A 19,067-nucleotide genomic window follows, 5' to 3' on the forward strand; every position below is an offset into this window, starting at 1 on the left:
GATATGTGTAAAAGAAAATATATTTAAAGCTGTTTAAACCAGTGGCAAGTAACTTTAAATTAAGTTTCATGGTTAGGATTTATTGGGCGTCTACACAATGCGTAACTCACGTCCCGCCCGTCACAATAAAACAAAGTTTTTTCTTGTTTACCCTAAAAGTATCTAAACTCTTGATGTCTTACTTTGTGAAAGTAACAATTAGGTTGAGGTTGGTTATTTTAGCTAAAAAACGCGTTGCTCTTGTGAATAAAAGTATACTTTTAACGCTTTTCAAAGTAGGTCCCACCCGTCACAGTGACGGGTGAGCAAAATGGGTTATCTGATAAAACTTGAGTTAATGAGTATAAAATCCTTCTTTTAAGTTTAGTTAAACCTAACTGGGTTATATTAAAGCAAATTATATGTCTAATATTGCTTAATTCGGTTGTGGTATTACTTTTTAGAACACAATGAATGCAATGAGGCCTATGAGTCAGGAAGAAGTCTTTTTCATTAAAACTGGTAAAATTTTTGGCATTATTTCTGACCCACTGATAAAAGTATGTGGTAATAGACTGTTTGACAAGGTTTGACAATTTTCTGAACCTTTAAAAATTCAAGTTGAAAAAATATTTTTTTTGGTTTAATGCTCTAAGAAAACTACTGAAATTATTACTTGTAACATTAAATAATTAATAAAAGAGCTGATTTAAAGTAAATACAAACGAACTGTCTTTATATTTTTCATATATTTGTATACTCAAATGTTACTCGTCCCACCCGTCACAAAGCGCTGTCCCACCCGTCACAAGCATTGAGAAGCAAAATTATTTTTGTTTTACGAGTTATTTGCGTAAATTATTCTAATTCCTAATCTATATAATATCAGGAATTAAATAAAAAATGGTTGTTTAACAAAAGTTTCGTAGTTTCTTACCAATTGCGAATTGTGTAAGTCAAGTCGGAGAGGAGAGGCACTTTGAAGTCCCACCCGTCACACTTCTTATACCATCAATTTCTCATAATAATAATGACATTTTCATATTTTTTTTGATGGTACAGTACGCATTGATTATTCAAGTAATTGATAATGTCATATTTAATACGCTAATTGTTGCCGTTTGGCAGAAATAAAGCAAAATGTAGGCAAAAAAGAGTATAAATGTCCCACCCGTCACAATGGAATGACCCATATGCAACTTCAACTCTCTTCCATAAAACCAAAAATTCACCAATTGTTAAAAAATAAAAAACAGTTTCATGTCATAACCTCACATTACAATCGAATCATTAGATTTTACTACTTACCATAACCATCTTTTCATTTATTTAATTTAAGGGTTCCGTCAGATATTTTGCTTTCTAAAAGGGTTCCATGGGAAAATAAGATTGAGAACTGCTGAACTATGGGATTGTATTACTCATGATGAATTGAAAAGTGATCAATAGAAATACCCAGATACAGATTTGTGTCTAAATATACGAGTGGTTAAATGCCTTCTCTCACACTAAATGTGAAATTGCCCATAGGCAGAGCAGGAGTAATAGAAAAATCTTTTTAACCCCTGATATAAAAACGATGGTGTGTTATAAGTTTGATGTGTGATGTGTCTGTTTGTCTGTCTGTGTGTGTGTCTGTCTGTGGAACCGTAGCTCCCAAACAGATGAAACGATTTAGATTTCGTTTTTTTGTTTGAAAGCTGAGTTAGTTGGGAGTTTTCTTAGCCATCTTTCATGAAAATCGGTCCACTTTGTTTGGGGGGTTTTTTAAAAATTTTAATGGCAACTGCGATGGCATTATATTGCAACTAAGGTGGCGTGAAGCTGTGTGTAACCCGGGACATAAGTATATTGCAAACTCGAGCTTTTAAATCGCTTTGGTAAGCTCAGTCTGGGTAGCAATATTCAACTTCCCACAATGTAAAAAAGATCGGCCTGAGTGGAGAGCACTGCAACATACAGCGACTTATGGTGGTCTTGACCCCCAATCATGAGGTTTTGACGAAGAAGAAGAAGATAATATTATTATATTTTATGCACAGGACTAAGCTTCGGCACACCAGCTACCTCGGCCAGCACAGGGCTCGGAGGACTCGGGGGCTTTGGTTTTGGGGCTGCAGCTACCACCCAGAGTAGTTTCGGATTCGGAGCCTCAACAAGCACAAGCAACAGTTTATTTGGTAAGTAACTTTACCTATCTTTAACTGATCAGAAACATATTATGGCTCTTATTTGTTTTCTGATTTAAGTTTAATTAAAGCCACAAAATATAGGAGCCAAAATTTCAGTATAGGAGGCATTAGTAAAGTATCACACTATCATTAGCTGAGTCAACACAGAGCAAGGCACGTCGCTAGGTAAGCCCCCCCTCCCCCCGCATCTAGCGGTTCGCGAGCGTAGCGTCGGGCCAACTGTATGGCAAAGCCTAAATGTGCTCGCGCTTCAAACGTCCTGATTACGTAGTACGTTTGCCGCGCGAGGAATTGTCCCTCGACGGACCTCGCTCTACTTACGGCTCAGCCACGACATTGGTCTAAGCGCGACAGCGGTGAGCGGCGGCCATACATTGGAGTGAGACACAGCGATGGGACTTTTCATTCGCACGTATGGTTGCCGCTCACCGCTGTCGCGCTTAGAACAATGTCGTGGCTGAGACGTTACGTTGGCGGAAGCAGCGGCCGAGGCACGTCCACATTGGGCGTTTGACGCGAACAAATTGCCTTGCGTACTCAGCGTGGACCTGGCTAATTTCTCCACTTTTATCTCTACACTCTTAAAAATAAAAAAGCCTTTTATTCTAACTGCATTATTACAATTTTTTTTACATTAAATTTGATTTAATTATGCTGGTGCATTAGACCCTTTTTGGGTGAAGGCCTCCTCCATCGATACCCTGGACACTACACACTACTACACTCTTACCCTGGACTAATTCATTGTAAATAATGAATCAGAGTAATTATTCCTTTTCTGCTAGATTCCACGAACCCCAACAACTCCTACCAAGATCCCTTCCTCCCGATCACCCAAACCTTCCAAGATGTCCAAGGCCCGTGTTACAAGGCATCACCAAACTGTAGTTTCAGCCAAACGGCCACGCCTATATATCATGTCAAGTGTGCTTCAAGAGATCAGTATCGGACAATTACACCGTCATGTGGTGAGATTTAGTACAGTTCTGTTGTGTTTTGTGCCATTCTCTAGAATATTCTCTGTTTTCGGGAAAATATTAGAGAATGGCATTAAGTTTTTAAATATTAACATTACCAACAACCTCAAAAAAAATTTTACTTATTAGCTATATGGTGTATTTCATAATGTAAAAACCTTACTTTCTGTTTAGTATGGGAATACTCAAGCTTGTATGTATCCCGATGACCATGGTCCTAGGTTCGAATCCCAGTATTTGTGTGAGCACAGATATTTGTTCCAGAGTCATGGATGTTATGTTTGAAGAATGCCACAATTCTATGTAGTAAAGAAAATTGTCAAATATCATATACACATTGATGGGAACAAAATTAAGACCTTTCTAAAGAGTGGAGGATATGCATAGTTTTGTACCGTTTTGGTTATGTATATACTGTTTTCAGGTGCCAAATTAGGGGCGGCCACTGGACTGCAAACATCCACTACAGGTAAGGTCTTACTCAATAATGTCATTTATTATAGTCTTAAGGTGGTTTTCCACCGGCAGAGCGTGAATGGGCAGAGCGGAGAGGGAATTGAAATCGCCCGGACCCTTTTCCACTAAAAATTGCCATTAATAGCCATCGCGGGCCTGCGCGAGCCCGCGCGTGCCTGCGCGTGCCTGCCGTAGATTGTAGGTTTCATACGATACTCTATGTCGAAAGCAATACGGTACATTTTTACAGTAACAAATATCTCAATTCAAGTCTCGCACATCCTCTTCAATCCGCGCCTCGCGATGTCTCGTCGCGCTCTGCCGGTAGAATGCTCGTGTGTTTTCTGGTCGACCCCCTCCTTGGGGGAAGATCTTGGCCTTTCCATCTTGAGTTAGATTTTTGGCGGTTTGTGTTTGCCGCCCGCTACAACGGGCGCTTCCTCTGTTGCCATATAGGCGTGGCTTCATCGATGGGCCGCCGGCGAAGCCGGCGGGCCATCTGTGGCTGACTGGCGGGGCCTGTCAGCAGTGTTGCGGGGGGGCGGCGAGTGCTCCTTCTCGGCGTCCTCCCTGTAGTGCAGCCGGTGTCCGGTGCGTGAGCGTGAGTCGTTGGTGGGCGACGAGTCTCCAACCTCGTCGACCGGGCCCGCCTTCTCCTCGGAGCTGGCGGGGGCGGGTGCGGGTGTCCTGTGGGTGCTGCGTGGGTCGTGATGGGGCGACGAAGCTCTGGCTTAGAAGCCCCGGTTTGTCAGCTCCGCGGGCTGACAGGGGTCGACGACGGTGGCCTTCTGGTGGGCGTGCGTGGAGCGGCGCAGTGCTCTGCCGGCGTGAAGTCAGGCGCGGTGGGGTTTTTGATGCGGCGACTCGGGGTGGGTAGTTGAGAAAGCAGGTTCCTCTTCTACCCTCCCCTTTGTCTTTGCAAGGCTGCCGTGTACCACCGCTCTTTTTGGTACGCTTTTGGCGTGCTGCTGTATTTTTTGTACGGCAGCCTTGCATCCGGGGTTCGTGGGGTCGCGGCCGTTGGTCCGGGGCCCGCGCTGGGGCCTTGGTGACTGGCGCGACGATGTGATGGTCGGCGGGCGCGGCCCCCGGGTTGGGGGCCACGGGGCTGGCCGGAGCTGCGGTGGGGCCCTTGGAAGGGTCCTCGGTCGGCTGCGGCGTGGCGTGGCGTGTGGTCGGTGCGGCCGCGGGTCCGGGTTCCGCTGTCGCGGGCACGGCGGGCGCGCGGTCGGCTTCTGTGACGTCTGAGGTGGCCACAGCCTCCAGGTTGGGGGCCGTGGGGCTGGCCGGTGCGTCGGCGGGGCCCTTGGAGGGGCCTGCGGTCTGCTGCGGCGTGGGGTTTTCTGGCGGTCGCGGCCGTAGGCTGGGGTAGCTTACGGGTGCGACGCGCGGTGGTGGGCCGACGCTTTGGAGGACCTCCAAAAACGTGGGCTGGTTGGCTAGGGCGGGTGTGCGCGCGATGCGCGGGGGGGCCAACGCTCTGGAGGATCTCCTCGAGCGTCGGCGGCTGCTTCTTGGCTGGGGCAGGTGGGATATAGCCTATCTGTCTCAGCATACTGGCTAGTCTGGTGTCCGGGTTTTCCTCCACGTAGCGGAGGACTGCGAGGTCATCAGGCCGGAGCTCTACGTTCTCGCCGCGGAAATGCCCCTGTAACCGTCGGTATACTTCCCTACCGCTCGCCGCCTGGGTAGGTGACAAGGGCGGGGACCCGGCTTTACCCGAGCCGTCGGCCAGGATACGATCACGATCCTGGTGACTGCACGGGGGCGGCCGGAAAGGGACTTCCCGCGGGGTCGTAGAGACGTCCGGGGTCGGTGTGACGGTGGGCCGCGGCGCTGGGTGGCCGGCGGCGGGTTCGTGGTTTGATGTGGGTTCTGTGGGTACGCCGAGAAACTCGCGTTTCAGACTACCCACCCTAACCGGCGGGTCGGGGGGGGTCGTCGCGGTCGGCGTACTTGATGCGGGTAGATGGCCCATCGCGTTTTTCGAAGTACCCACCCTGCCCGAGGGGGCGGGGGGGCACCTCGGCGCGCGTCGGGTCATTTGAGCGCAGTCGGGCTTCGGATGTGGGCGGTGACACAGTCGCGACGCTTCATCGCCTCTCAGCGCCTAGCATCTAGACCTCTATCCGGTTGCCCAGATTAAGGTCCAGAGCCGGGGCGATCGGCGACGGCTTCAGCTGTCTGCAGGCTGTCCCCTCCGGCGCGAGCCGGGGTCAATCCGGCGAAGATTTTCAAAGAAAATCGCGCAGGATCGTCAGGAGCAGGAGAAGTGGTGCGTCCGAGCGACAGGAGTGTCGGTGGCTGTCCTTCCGGTAGAATACCACCTTCGAGTTAATTTATACTCTAAGTAGGAATAATAATAAGCAACAAATAATAATCAATTCACGTCCCGCACATCCACGTCAATCCACTCCTCTCCACGCTAAGCCACTTCTCGTCTCGCCCTGCCGGCGGAAAACTATCATCAGAGTTAATTTATACTTAAATCGGAAGCAATACAGTTCATTTTTACACTAACAAATATCTCAATTAAAGTCCCGCACATCCCAGTCAATCTTTACTATTTCCACCGAAGATGCGCTGGGCGAGAATTGAAAATTTGCCATACAAATTACAATTCCCTCTCCGCTCTGCCCATTCACGCTCTCCCGGTGGAAAACCACCTTTACAGACTGTCTAGTGTCTACTTTTAAACATGATGATGATGGTCCTGTTATCCCTCACTACCTACTATATAGGGCTCTTAGAAGAATCTTCCACTTTTCACGATCCTGGGCGACTACTTCCAAATCCTTCCAGCCTAGTCCACTTGCTCCACTGATAGCTTCCACGTGGTACAAGGCCGTCCCGTCCCGACCGTCTACTGCCGGGTGATTGCCTGCAGAGACCCTGCTTGGACACGTGGTTGTTTGCTCTGCATAGCGCGTGCCCTATCCATCGCCATTTCCTCACAACATAGTGACTTAGAAAAGTGGGTCAGAATGGTTTCTATGTCTGTAGGATTTTCGAAATGTTTTAGATGCCACTGGTCGGGTGAAGGCAGACTGAAAAGACGATTATCCTCACACGTGTTATACATTGAAACCTTTCTCTTTAATCACTCTACTTATTAAAAATACCGCTTCAAAGTCCGCTGCGTTGTTGCACTAGGCATACAAAGGATCACAGACACAACAGCGGAAAGAAACTTTGTTTCATACTATGCAGATATTTCATTCATTATGTAAAAAAAGAAGCAAAAAACACCACATTTTTCTTAATTGTGGGCCATAATATAAATAATGGTGTTTGAACATACACAGACAAAACTATATTTTATTTTACAGTGACGCCCAGTCTCGGTTTAGGCGGATTATCACAAAGCGGCATTGGGACTGCAAACACAACCACAGGCGATGGAAAAAGTAAGCTAATTCACTAGAATTCGTTATAAAGTACTAACTTGTGAAGTTTTAATAGTACATTGGTCACCGAGCGGAGGAATATTACTAACTCGAGTCTTTAAATCGCTCCGGCAAGCCGTCGCGATTTAACTTACTCTCGTTAGTGATATTCATACTCCCCGAGTTACTCACAATGTTTTTCATCACACTTGCATTAAAGAAAATACGCAAAAAGGTAAAAAGGAGTTCAATACAGTACTAGAAATTTCTTTACTCCCTACGGAAAACGATTTTTCTATAACTCACGCTCCGCCTGCGTGCTATAGCACATTTAGTGTGGGTGTGTGATGAAATAAGTAGATTACGATACAAGTGGTCACTAGAATGTGATGTGTTTGCAAGCAGATGGATGATTGTGTATCAAATGCGTCTGTGGTATTATGAGGTGATGGACGAAAGGTGATCGTATCATATATGTTTGTTTCTTTTGTTAATCACCTAAAAATACCTATAAACTAAATTGTACAGTGCTTTGGTTTTGACTGTAATGCTGTAAATTATGTTTACAATAAATAAATGAGTAAATTAAAGTACTGAAAAGAGGGAGTTCGGAACGAGTGGCGGTAAATTAAAACACGACCGAAAGAAAGTGTTTTCAATCGACACGAGTTACAAATGTGTCGCTTAACTTCAAACCTGGGTAAATCCATTCTGCTTTTAAGGTTGAATATATAAAAAATATAATATGATCTGAAAGATAATCAATCAACCTTGTAGCAGAATGGATTTACCCAGTTTTGAAGTTAAACGACACAAAATGTCTTCTTCGCACGTATTAGTTTTCGTGCAAATAGCGCTTTGAAGTTTCGACCACTTTGCGAACTAGTGTGGGATAAAACACCATGTGCACTGAAAATTAATTTGTTATATTTTCAGGTGAACCACCAAAACAGACCAAGCTGCCAAATGAAATCTTAACTGATGTGGAGTCATTCAAAGAGTTTGTGAAAAAGCAGAAGTCGCTTAGCTCTGATATCATGAGGGTGTCGATCAAGCCACTGCATAAGGTATGAAATTTTATTGCCTGTTTAGTCGCGTACCGCTAGTTATAATACCTAACACACGTAATGCGTAGGTCCAAATCGTCTCATCGCCACTATAAAGTCTAGGACACAGGAGGATGGAAATCTAGGTGCCAGACACAAACACTTGATGCGATTCATATGAGGTTTAATTCAAGACTGAAGAATTGTAACTACCCTTTACATAAGTAAGTATAATCTATGCGTACATCATCATCCTCCTTGCGTTATCCCGGCATTTGCCACGGCTCATGGGAGCCTGGGGTCCGCTTTGACACAACTAATCTCAATATTTGGCGTAGGCACTAGTTTTACAAAAGCGACTGCCATCTGACCTTCCAACGGCCTTATTGGGTTGGGATTAGCCCGGTTTCCTCACGATGTTTTCCTTCACCGAAAAGCGACTATCAAATCACATTTCGCACATAAGTTCCGAAAAACTCATTGGTACGAGCCGGGGTTCGAACCCTCGACCTCCGGATCGAAAGTCGCAGCTCCTGCCGCTAGGCCACCAACGCTTAATCTAGGCGTACCCACATACATATAAGTTGGTACACATATATCACAGTTTAGAGGACCTTTGCCTTCATTTAATATACATATGGCTATTTTAACTACTGAATTGTTTATAATTTTCGACTGGCCATACTTTGTGTTCTAGTTTCTAGTCGATTTTGCCGTCCATGTTTGAGTAAAGATAATAAAGATTATTTCAGTTGTTTTTGATGTGAAAATTCGATTCGAATGAAGCTTCATTCATCATTGTTTCCTCACAAATTTGGCAAAAAAGTAGTGCTTCTACAGTCTACACTAATAGCAACACATGGAGTCATCTTTTGTCAAAAATCGAAACTCATTAGACGGGTCCACACAGAGCGAGGCACGTCCCGATGCCGCGACCGAAGCATTGCTCGCATTTACTCGGCCGAGCAACCTGCAACCATTTCTTTAACAATAAATTATTGTGTTAGAAAAATGTTACAAACTAATACATGCAATTTTAAATTCTAAAATAAAAGCGGAACATGTCAATAATTAAGATTCAAAAAATAAAATAAAGTTATAAATAAATCAGCTTAATCTGTACAAGTAAATATTTCCTCAGTGCTGTAGAAGCACCCCCTCAATAGGAACATTTTTAAATGCTTACCAAATATTTTATGTTCCGTAATGACTTTCAGGTTTTCAGGTAGTTGGTTAAATATTCTGACCGCTTGATACCTCACACTATGCCTAACTATTTGAAGTTTAGGACAGAAGGAGTATTTAATGTTTTTTGTTCGTGTTTGAAAGCGCAACTCCTGTTCCTCTAAGGATTCAAATTTAGACATGTGTTTTACTAAGTCAGTCAATAAAACGAGCACGTATAATGCAGAAGCTGGTAAAATACCTAACCTTGAGAAGTATTCACGACAAGATGTCCATAGTGGTACACGCATTATTGTTCGAATTGCTCTTTTTTGCCACGTGTCACGTTTGCCGAGGAAATTGCCTTTCGACGTGCTTCTCTCTATGTGACCCGGATATTTACGAACTGCCCTGTAATAATATAGTAATGCTACGTATTTCAGGTGTCAAGTACGGCCGAGTCGACACTGCGTCAAGCGTTGTCGCTGAGCAGCGAGCTGGGCCGCGCGCGCGCCGCCTCCGCGCGCCTGCGCGCCTGCGCCGCCGCCGCGCTCGCGCACGCAGAGTCCACGGCGAGAGATGCGCTCGGTATATCACTGGCTATAGTCATAAATCCATACTAATATTATAAATGGGAATGTGTGTGTGTCTGTTTGTTTGTCCGTCTTTCATGGCAAAACGGAGCGACGAATTGACGTGATTTCTTAAGTGGAGATAGTTGAAGGGATGGAGACATAGGCTACTTTTTGTCTCTTTCTAACGCGAGCGAAGCGAAGAACTCTAAAAAAACGCGTACCCTATCTATTAAATTCCTTACCGGCGAACATTGTTCTTGAACGGAAAAAAACAGTGTTCAAGAATAAACTCAAAAAACATCTCTTGGATATCCTATAGGAATGGCGATGGCCATTACTTCCTACCGGATTGTCAAATAATTTTGATTAATATAGCGATATTTTTGTTTTGTTGTATTAGCGAGCTCTGACTCCACAGTCAAACTATATAAATAGTTTTGTGGAGCAATATATTTAAAATAATGTTTTTGTATCCACATGTATATTAATTGAATAAAATAAATAAAAAATAAAAAAAATATAACAAGATTATACCATCCCATACATTAAAATGCGACCACCTAAGACCCCGCTTACACTCCACCACACATAGATGGCCCAACAAAAAAAATGTCTTGTAGCTTTCGATTATACTTGTAGATGGCGTTAAGTATCACTTTTGATATAGATTTACGGCTCGGAATTGATACTTAATGCCAATCTACAAATAATCGGTGGCAACAAGGCATTTTTTTGTGGCGCCATCTATGTGTGGTGGAGTGTAAGCGCGTTAGTAGGCGGTCGCATTTTAATGTATGGGATGGTATGATCTTATTATATTTAATTTATGCTATAGTCTAGCATACAGCATACATGCTATAGTCTAGCTCCGTGTGCGATGTGCACAGACCTATCATTTCGCTTACGCTTAAAGACTGCTGAAGTGTGCGAAAGAGAAGCTGTCGCGTATATGAACATCCCATGAGTGCAAAACGGCAGACAACGAAAAAAAAGTGACCCTTCATGAGCTGTATATAGAGGATACAGTGGATGATTTTCGTTTCGATTAAACATTTAAAAAAGCTAATTATTTTCTTTATTTTATATATAAATTAATTTTTGAATTGAATACCAATGACAATTCAAATTGCTCCAGTTAGACCAAAACTGGAGGACTCTTTTTTTGTCATCCTACTTTTATGGCCACGTGTGACGTCACAAAAACCGGCCTAGTGCGAGTTGTACTCGCGGTGCAACAGTTCCGTATTTTTTGCGAATAATCGATTTTTTTAACAATTTCTAAAAAAAAACGAAACAGAAATGAATTTATATGTAATATTCAAACGCGCTCACATAATTTCAAGAGATTTGGTAACTCCTTGCAGCGTCAATGAGTGGAATTCGTAATTTGAGTTTTTTTCTTCTATGAAGTCCGAATTAAGCTTGACTAGGTTTTCCTGTAATCTATAGATCTTTCATTTGATATACATGTAACACAATACAGTTCCAAAAACTTTGATTTTTAATTTTCACTTTTACCCCCCATAATTGACCCCTATAATTAAAATTTGAATTACATTTTCGTCTTTGGGTCATAGGTTAACATTATATGTGCCAAATTTCATGTTAATCGGTTCAGTAGTTTTGGACAAAATTGGCTGTGACAGACGGACAGACAGACACGAGTGATCCTATAAGGGTTCCGTTTTTCTTTTTGAGGTACGGAACCGTAAGAACCATTTTGACATTATTTTCTGTTTGCAGGCACGGAGTTGGAGGGCATGGCCCCGCCGGCGTACATCAAAGAGCTGATCGCAGAGCTGGAGCAGCAGATAGTGACGTTCCGGCGGCAGATGGAGGTCGCCGATAAACAGATGCAGTCCTCGCCGAAATTGCTCACTGAACAAGGTTAGTACTCGCAAGGATAATTTATAATGGATTTACAATCTTAATACTAAGAATCGTACCGTAAGAAGCGCTGGTGGTCTAGCGGTAAGAGCGTCCGACTTTCGATCCGGAGGTCGCGCGTTCGAACCCCGGCTCATACCAATGAGTTTTTCGGAACTTATGTGCGAAATGTGATTTGATATTTGAAACAAATTGAAACTTAAGGCCTAGTTACCCTCCGGGTTGGAAGGTCAGATGGCAGTCGCTTTCGTAAAACTAGTGCCTACGCCAAATCTTGGGATTAGTTGTCAAAGCGGACCCCACGCTCCCATGAGCCGTGGCAAATGCCGGGATAACGCAAGGAGGATGACTAAGAATCGTACCTCGACTTTTAGCGGCACCTATTAAAATAAGGAGTGTCTTTTCAAAATGACTTATAAGTCAACAAGGTTTATTTCTCTAGGAAGACATAGATTAACATAACCTCTGTTGACTTATAGAAATAAGTCCTTTTGCAAAGACACTCTTCAAATATATCATAACTACACTGATGATGCCTATATTTTTTTTCTGAGTGTGTATTGACGTGATATCATGATTCATGAATCATGATATTAAAATAATATTATACACATTAGTGCTCGCCATAAGCCTCACGAGTGCGAGCGAGAGAGTCAGATAGAAATGGATTATTGCCCGGATGCTCAGTTAGTAATAGCAAAGAGGATTGAGTATTAAAGAGTTACTGCCTAAAGTAAAATGTGTAATCACAGTGCTTAGACTGCCATCTCCCGACATAGGCTTAAAACTTTTGAACCTCAGTTTTGACAATCTGGCCCATATTCTTAGCTTGATATGTTTTAAAATGTAAATTATTAATATTAGCGCCATCTAGCCGAGCGTACCCCAAAGGTGTATCGCCATCTAGCTCACCGTACCTCTTTCTGTATGGTTTTGGGGTACGTTTTTTTCTTAAACTTTATCTGTCTATACGAAGTTATATAGGTCTTTGGTAATAGTTCTAGTACATTTCTATAATAACAGCCTGGCCACGACATGGCGTGAGCGAGACAAAGCAATGGAACCTTTTGCATTTAATACCTAGTTTTGTTTATATTTGATACCTTGACTATACCTGTACCTACACTACCTACTCCTAAATTGAGTCTTAATTGCAGCTAAGCTAAAAAAAACTGCCAACGTTCCGAAACCAGTTTTGTGGTTCTGTAAAAAAACTGGCTAATGTCGATATCAACTTCTAGCTGCCCTAAACACTTGTCTGTCCACAAACAGGTCTACTTTGTAGTAGATGAGAGTTGAATATACACCGTGTTTTTATTGTTTTTCGTTAAATTCGACACGCAGTCAGGTTCATCATCAAAAACCACCCTGTATATCGCTTATCGTTTAATTCGATTTTTTTCTTTTCATACATAATAAATGGATTAATTAGTGTGAGAGGACTTTAATCATAACATTAATGATTAGTCAATGTCAAGTGTTTGACGGCACATGTTAAAACAAATAACATTAGGAAGTGGTAAGGGATGCCACACACGTGTTCAGTAATTAAATTTATTTTTAATTATTCGATAACCGTAAGAGTTTTTATTTTTAATTGTATTTGACCTAAAGAACCTTCCCTCAAAGAAAAGAGGATCGAGTATTATAGAGAATTACTGTCAAACTAAAATGTGTAATCACAGTGCATAGACTGCCATCTCTTGACACAGGCTTAAAACTTTTGAACCTCAGTTTTGACAATTTTGGCCCATATTCTTAGCTTGATTTGATATGTTTTAAAATGTCAAATATTAATATTAGCGCCATCTAGCTGAGCGTACCCCAAAGGTGTAATGCCATCTAAGCCGTACCTTTTTCTGTATGATACTGAGGTACGTTTTTTTCTTAGACTTTATCTGTCTATACGGAGTTATTCTAGTTTAGCTTAGTTCTTTGCCTCAAAGTTAACGGAATTCAATAAAAATAAATTTGTCCACAGAACTGAATCTCGGTATAAGGCGCATGCACGAGTCGCTAGTAGCGCTGGCGGGCAGATTGCAGGCCGTTCACACGCAAGTCGAGGCTCAGAAGGAGCAGTACCTCAACCTGAGGAAATACGTGCTCAAAGACTCCACCGACGTGTTCGGCTCCGTGTCGGGTGAGTGACGGAGACGGCACTAGTGCCTCGCTCTCTCTTTATAATATATGTACTTATCACAGACAAGGCTAACCTAGAGGTTATTTTGTCTGTGGCACTTATAAACCAGATATTCGCCCCGGGCCACGAAATGTACGTCATTTGATTTCTGTGTTTGCTTTAATATGTTATCTTTGTAGTGCAATAATATTTTTCTATATTCATAATATTTGTCGACTGTAATCTGTCAATTAGGGCACCACAGACTAAACTATAAGTGCTAACTTTTCAGTGTTGGATACTCTATGGCAGTTCCGACTCAATTATAATAAGCTCATTATAGTTGACTTTAGTTAACTATAATAATTTCAAAAATAGAACTTCATACAATTTCTATACTAATTTGCGATACCTGGCAAATTTTCCTGCATCTGAAACACTTTTTTATCTGTCGCGTTATCGGCCAATCAGGGACGGTTATTACAAACAATTGGTTGCTAGGTAATTCGATGTTGATACAACGGTGAACGACTCTATTAACATTAATTTTAACTTGCATGAATGATCAATGATGATATTTCCGTCCATTGATGATGAAGATGATGACTCGTAGAAAAAGTATTGTATACAATAGTGATATAATTAAGCTTTTCACTCTCGCACCGTACTATTAGGCCACTCAGCAAGCTTCGTGGCCTAAACATGGTCCTCGACTGAAAAGCTTTGTATTATATCACGATTATATAATAGTATTTTATGCAATAGGCGTTTAAAGGAGGTCAAAAAAGACGAGTGGCGTTGGGTAACAATTTGAGGCGAAGCCGAAAATTGTTATTGAGACGCCACGAGTATTTTTTGACTCAGTTAAACACCGTTGCATACAATACTTTTTCTACGACTATGCACTAGTTTTTAATAGTTTTCTTGAATAACTTTCGTGAAATTCACACTGTTTCCTCTATTTTGACTCAAAGGTTTGCACTGTCAGCTCGGCTGCCCAAAGCCTTCCCGCGCACGCCCGCAGTGTCGTTATAAGGCGTTGCCATGGTTACAGAGCCAAACAATGCGTTTTCAGTTTTTTCGATACTGCGCGCATGCGCGGAAAGCCGGCGGACGCTGGCTTTGGGGAATAGACCTTTATGTAGGGTTTTAAAGATGTGTGCACGACCCTGTAAATGACGAATAACAGTTCGGGAGTAGAAAAAATACTATTACTGTATTTACTTATAATGTAGCCAGCATTTGCCGTTTAGTAAATAACACGAGCGATAAGAAAAATAAATACATTTTATAACTTTAATAACACATTCTTACACAGATTGACTGAGTCCCGCGGTAAGCTCAAGAAAATTTCTGGATACTCTGACAACAATAAATGTGAAGGAACAAAGACCTGTGCTCATCACACAAATAAATGCTCTTACCGGGATTCGAACCCAGAACCAGCATCGGAATAAAACTTATAAACATGACATATACCGGCACCTCTCAGCCGAGGACTTAAACAGTCGGCCGGTTATACTTAACTCAAAGTCATACCACAGTATAATAAAGAGTACTATCGTACAGTATGGCCACTCCCGCTCCCCGCTAAAAGTGCCGCCCATCCGCGCTCGGTTACTTCACAGTTACCGCCATATCCAGTCCAGTCGACCTGTCATATCTCACTCATACAAGCATGGCACGCGATCACCTACACTAGCTTAGACAGTGTGCGCAGGAACCATTGAGAAATAGGTAAGGGAACTCCATACATCAGTAAATGCAAGTTATTTGTAGTGACATCTAGCGTCATTCACGCGTCAATCACGCGTCAAATAGCTTAAATTATCAGTACTACTACTCGACACTAGCTGCCAACAGTGTTGCGTCTGCCAAAAATGTAATATTAAAACAGCTTACAACTTGTATTACAAACAGAAGGAATTGAAAACAGAGTACTGATTAGTACTATTGTAATATTAGCTACAAATTGTTGAGCATTAGACTTTTTGTTCGTCGCGACATCTTAGGACAAGTAGCAGTACTGATAATTTACGCTAGTTGTCGCGTGAATGACGCTAGAAGTCACTACAAATAACTTGCATTTACTGATGTATGGAGTCCCTTACTTATTCCTCTATGGTAGGAACGCGCCTCTTTCATAATATGTATATGTGGTCGCCATTGTCAGAGATGCATGGTCATACAGCATCACTTAGAGCCGGTTGCATCAGACCGTCTGTCACCGTTAAAGCGATCGTTAAATTTTATCGTATGGGAAGTTCCATAGACGTCTGCTGCATGACGATGATGTGTGTCAAATGTGGTTGATGCAACTGGCCCTTCATATTTTTCTTTTATTTCAGCCAGTAACAGCCTAGACCAGATCCTGCGCGACGCTGAAGGCACGAGAAAGAAGACCAAGTCAGGATTGAACGACAGCCTAGGTCGCGCCGTGCTTTCGGACCCTAGAGCCGCTTTAGGTATTTATATCATAATAGGCTAGTTTCCTACTAGTCAAATCAGCTTCTTTTTATGAACTGTCAAAACGATTTGCTAATATGGAAATACTGAGGAGTGACGTGACGGTCAATTCATTTACTTTATTTCTTTACATACATACATACATACAATCACGCCTGTTTCCCAGAGGGGTAGGCAGAGATCACGGATTTCCATTTACTACGATCCTGACAAACCACTTTCGCTTCACACACTTTCATAACGTTTCTCATACACGCTCGTCGGTTTCGAGTACTTCTGACCTGGCCTTTTTGCAATATTTCCTGTTTAATTTATTCATGGATAGTTGTTTGCAAGATCTGAAAGAGGTTGTGGGTTGAGAATGGAAGGGTTACTGGTCAAATGTCTCCTATATGCCGATGACCTAGTATTACTTGCGTCGTCGGCCGAGGAGTTACAACTGATGGTAACAAGAGTGCATGCATCCTTCGAGAGGAAAGGAATGAGAAGGAATATCAGTAAGACGAAAGTAATGGTATTTGAAAGAGATGAGATTATGACAGATTGCGAAATTGAGATCGATAATGAAAGTTTGGAACAAGTGAAAGAGTTTGTGGATTTGGGAACGTTGTTTACAAGGGACGGTAAACATGGAAAAGATATTGAAAGGAGAGTGAATGCTGGGAATAGAGTGAATGGAGCACTAAACGCTTTTATGGGCAGCCAGAAAGTGTCGCAAAAAGCACGTCTGGCAGTGCATAGAGGAGTTTTGGTGCCTACACTTATGTATGGTAGTGAAAGTTGGGTGTAGGAGAAAAGACTTCAAAGTCAAGTGAATGCCGTGGAAATGAGAGCGTTAAGAAGCTGGCTGGTGTAAAGTTGAGTGATAGGATCAAAAATAGCCTGATAAGAGAGAAGTGTGGAGTGGATGTAGATGTGGTGACAAAGATTGAGATGGGTATGTTAAGGTGGTTTGGGCATGTAGAGAGGATGGATGAGAGGAGATTGACGAAGAAAGTATATGAAAAAGGAGTAGAAGGGTCAGTTGGTAGTGGAAGACCTAGGCGAACTTTTCTTGATCAAATCGGGGGGGGGGGGGGGGGGGGGGATATTTATTTATTTATCTTTGACTTATTAAATAGAAATTATGTTTAAAAATAACTACTGTCCATTATTTTCTCCTAATTATGTGGTGCTTTATTTCGTGCACTGCATAAAATATTTTATGTTAAGTATAGGAAACTAGCCTATTGTTGTTCTTATACTTAACTAGGGAACAAACATGTGTGACGAAGTGTACAGATTATGATATTCAGGGGGTTGTGGGGTGAACGGCAGATCTTTTCAGCCTGGCAAAATCAGGTTTCTTCGAATCTGGGACTCTTACTACAAGGATCAGAATCACATTGCGGTTTAACAGATTATGCATACAAAACAGTCTTCTATTGATCCAGACGCTTTAGCACAGCTTGCTCTCTCGTCCGCGAGTCCATACTAATAGCCAAAGAGGATGGAGTATTAAAGAGAGTTACTGTCAAAGTAAAATCTGTAATCACAGTGCATAGACTGCCATCTCTCGACACAAGCTTGAAACTTTGACATGTGTTAAAATGTCAAATATAAATATTAGCGCCATCTAACCGAGCGTTCCCCAAAGGTGTAACGCCATCTAGGCCACCGTACCTTTTTCTCTAGGGCTTTGAGGTACGTTTTTTTCTTAGACTTTATCCGTCTATACGGAGTTACATATGTCTTTGCTAATTGCCTTTTTTAGAATTCATATATAGGCTACTAGACTCATATCTAATTTGGCACAATAAATGATTGTCTTCTGTAATATTTGACATAAGAAACCAATATTTAATGATTTTGTGTGTTAAATTTGTACGATGACTACGTATTTTTAATTTAAAAATGTGAGTAATTTTTTTTTTATTTCGGCCACCGAATACGCTGTCGGCCGTGTAGTGACGTCATAGAATTCATGTCAGATTAATGACTCACATAATGACCTTTATGCCTCGTACTTAAAGTGTCAGAAAGTGTTGGTTTCGCACTGAATGACTTCATTCACAGAAAATCTATAGATGACATGGCTGATGTTGTTTTTGTCTTATTACGTAAAAGTATTCTTTAAAAATATTTTTTGCGGTTTATAAGTCATAATAAAATATAGTGATTTATTTTTCGGTTAATTGGACAGTAAGTAATAATGTAAGACAAATGTATATTGTAATGTTCACATGTGCAGGTGCCTCTGTGGCCTATTTGCTGAATTAATGGTTTGAGATTGAAGTCGCGCTTGATGTAGGTACTAAACCGCCTGGCCTATATGAACAATCAACACTGTTTATATCCTTGTTCCAGGTAGCATAGCTCAACTGGCCGGACCCACGCCGTTCAGTTACCTGGGCAACTCTTTTTCGCCATTCCCTGGTGACAATAGTGGTGAGTTCTATTGTAATTATACCTGAATTACCTGACTACCTGTGTAGCACCTACCATAAAGACGCACCTTTACTTCACTATAAACATTTTTGAATCGAATCGGTTTATGACAATTATAACGGTTTTTTCCATTTTTCACAAGGTTGCGTTCGGCGCTCGAGGTCACAAACTTGGACTGTTCATATAATATGTTTATAGTTTATATAATACTAGCTTTTGCCGGCGGCTTCGCTCTCGATAGAAAGAGACAAAAAGTAGCCTATGTCACTCTCCATCCCTTCAACTATCTCCACTTTAAAAATCACGGCAAATCGTCGCTCCGTTTTTCCGTGAAAGACGGACAAACAAACAGACACACACACTTGTGTCGCTTAACTTCAAAACTGGGTAAAT

The 19,067-nt window shown here is 42.2% G+C and overlaps 1 protein-coding gene across 1 annotated transcript in view; it reads left to right on the top strand.

Moving 5' to 3' along the window:
* Nucleotides 1-19,067, top strand: part of LOC125235834 (nuclear pore complex protein Nup58-like) — a 45,966-nt gene that overhangs the window by 1,776 nt on the left and 25,123 nt on the right. Inside the window, exons 4-12 of the mRNA XM_048142440.1 lie at nt 2,022-2,159; nt 3,573-3,617; nt 6,934-7,011; nt 7,927-8,057; nt 9,644-9,788; nt 11,519-11,662; nt 13,644-13,802; nt 16,130-16,246; nt 18,594-18,674. Coding sequence (XP_047998397.1) covers nt 2,022-2,159; nt 3,573-3,617; nt 6,934-7,011; nt 7,927-8,057; nt 9,644-9,788; nt 11,519-11,662; nt 13,644-13,802; nt 16,130-16,246; nt 18,594-18,674 — 1,038 coding nt within the window. The remainder of the gene's footprint in view (nt 1-2,021; nt 2,160-3,572; nt 3,618-6,933; nt 7,012-7,926; nt 8,058-9,643; nt 9,789-11,518; nt 11,663-13,643; nt 13,803-16,129; nt 16,247-18,593; nt 18,675-19,067) is intronic.

This window comes from Leguminivora glycinivorella, chromosome 18 (genome assembly GCF_023078275.1).
Source record: "Leguminivora glycinivorella isolate SPB_JAAS2020 chromosome 18, LegGlyc_1.1, whole genome shotgun sequence".
NCBI lineage: Eukaryota > Metazoa > Arthropoda > Insecta > Lepidoptera > Tortricidae > Leguminivora > Leguminivora glycinivorella.